The 1,757-nt window shown below is 58.4% G+C and overlaps 1 protein-coding gene across 2 annotated transcripts in view; it reads right to left on the minus strand.

Annotated features, from left to right (window-relative positions):
• Window positions 1-988: 988 nt before the first annotated feature.
• OTOP2 (otopetrin 2) overlaps window positions 989-1,757 on the minus strand; it is a 10,868-nt gene continuing 10,099 nt past the window's right edge. For both annotated transcript variants that reach the window (XM_006145839.1, XM_006145840.2), the window contains one exon: window positions 989-1,159. In XM_006145839.1, coding sequence (XP_006145901.1) covers window positions 989-1,159 — 171 coding nt within the window. The remainder of the gene's footprint in view (window positions 1,160-1,757) is intronic.

Raw genomic sequence — 1,757 nt, forward strand, 5'->3', positions numbered from 1 at the left:
TAGGGCGCGTGCGCTCGCCAGACAGACAGAGAGAGACAGAGAGATAGAAAGCGAGAAATCACCCCCCAGGGGGGATGGCCACGCCGCAATCCCTTCTCCTCCATTCTCCTCTTGGGAAAAAAACATTCTCCTCTTGGGATCTTGGGCACGTACGCACACGCGCCTGGCATGAGTTTAAGCCACCGGGTCTGGGACGCGAACTGCAGTCGACTACATGGGAGTCCAGCAACATAGCCATTACGCTAACTGCTGGTCCCGCCACCTTGTTTTAACCTACGTTATATCCTGAGATAGTTTATTCGAGGGGGGAAAAGTGCTGCAGCCTGAAAACAAAGTTTGCACATTTTACTCTCAGCAGAGAGGCTTTGGCTTTGCTGTGTGACTTCAGGCAAATCATATGACCTCTCTGGAACTTAGCTCCCTTCTTTGTGAAAGTGGACCTTAGCCCTTAACCTTTCTCACGTCATGGGGCACACAGGTGTGTGTGTGTCACCTGGGGGAAACAGAAGAGACCCGACCTCCACCAGCCCCTTCCGGCTGGTTTCTAGCTAGTCTGCAATGCAGACTTGGCCCACCCATAGAGCATCTGGGGATCTGCAAATGTCCGGGGGCCCTTCCAGCTCTGCCCTCTGAGGTCCTCTCATGGGGGGCGGCTGAGACAAGAAGGGCGGGCGGGGGCAGATCTCCGGTTTATTGGTTTCCAGCACTGGCAGCACTGCCCGGGCCAAGGGCTGAGATTAGGGATGGAGTCAGAGCTCCACTGCCAGATCTTGTCCGTCCTGAAAATGCTGAAGGAGAGGTCCCCCCCTGCCCCAGGGTGAAGCTGTTGTGATTTAAAAACTCGTCCTGGAAAAATAACTTGGTGGAAAGTCCACTCTGGGGCCAGCGCGGAAGGGGTGGTGAAGTGGCGCCGTGACTGCCAGTGGGTTCATTCCAGAGGGGCTCTGCGCACAGGCCGCCCGTCCCGCTCCATTCTCTGCGGGAGGCTTCAGGACAGCACGTAGACCTCCAGCAGGCTGGAGACCGCGTGCATGCGGTAGAAGATGCCGAAAGGCAGGCAGATGTTGACGATGGCCGCCCAGAGGGAGTAGCCGTAGAAGTCCACCTCCACTGTGTTGCTGAAGTGAGGTCGAGCCCCGAAGGCCGGCATGACCCACAGCTGTGCGAAGAGAGGGGCGTGTCAGGAGCTGGCCTGTGCTGACCTGTGGGTCATTTCTGTGGGCTTTGCTGGGCAGTGACAGGATGGGTTGGTGGCTATGGAGTGTTGGGGACTCTGGGGACCTCAAGGGTTTGGAACAGGGCTTGGCTCTCCCTAAGGAGTCAGGACGAAGGCACACATGAACTTGCTCACCCCCAGGCTAGAAGTCCATGATTTGGGGACCCCCCTCTCCCCAAATGGTAGCTGGGCCTACTTGCGGGATAGAGTGTGAGGGGAGAAGGGGTTTCAACAGGTGAAGGGGTACAACAGCCAACCCAGCAGCCCTGTGCTGGAGAGATGTGTGTGCAGGGCTGATGTAGAAGGCTAGCCCCCCCAGCCCTCCCTGAGCGCGCTCTCCAGCCCACCCCCACCCCTTCCCAGCTCTGGGAGGAGGTGGAAGCTGGAGTCCTCGTTCATCTCCGGCTATGAGCTCAGAGGGTTCAGGTGTGGGGTCTGAGGTGAAGAACAAAGACCTCCAGGCTCCCCAGCCCCCTGCTGCACGGATCCTTGAGCGCCCCCCCCCCGCCCTCCGCCCATCTCTGTCCTTTAAACGGAAGAC

This window comes from Tupaia chinensis, unplaced genomic scaffold (assembly GCF_000334495.1).
Source record: "Tupaia chinensis unplaced genomic scaffold, TupChi_1.0 Scaffold000159_1, whole genome shotgun sequence".
In the NCBI taxonomy this organism is placed as follows: domain Eukaryota; kingdom Metazoa; phylum Chordata; class Mammalia; order Scandentia; family Tupaiidae; genus Tupaia; species Tupaia belangeri.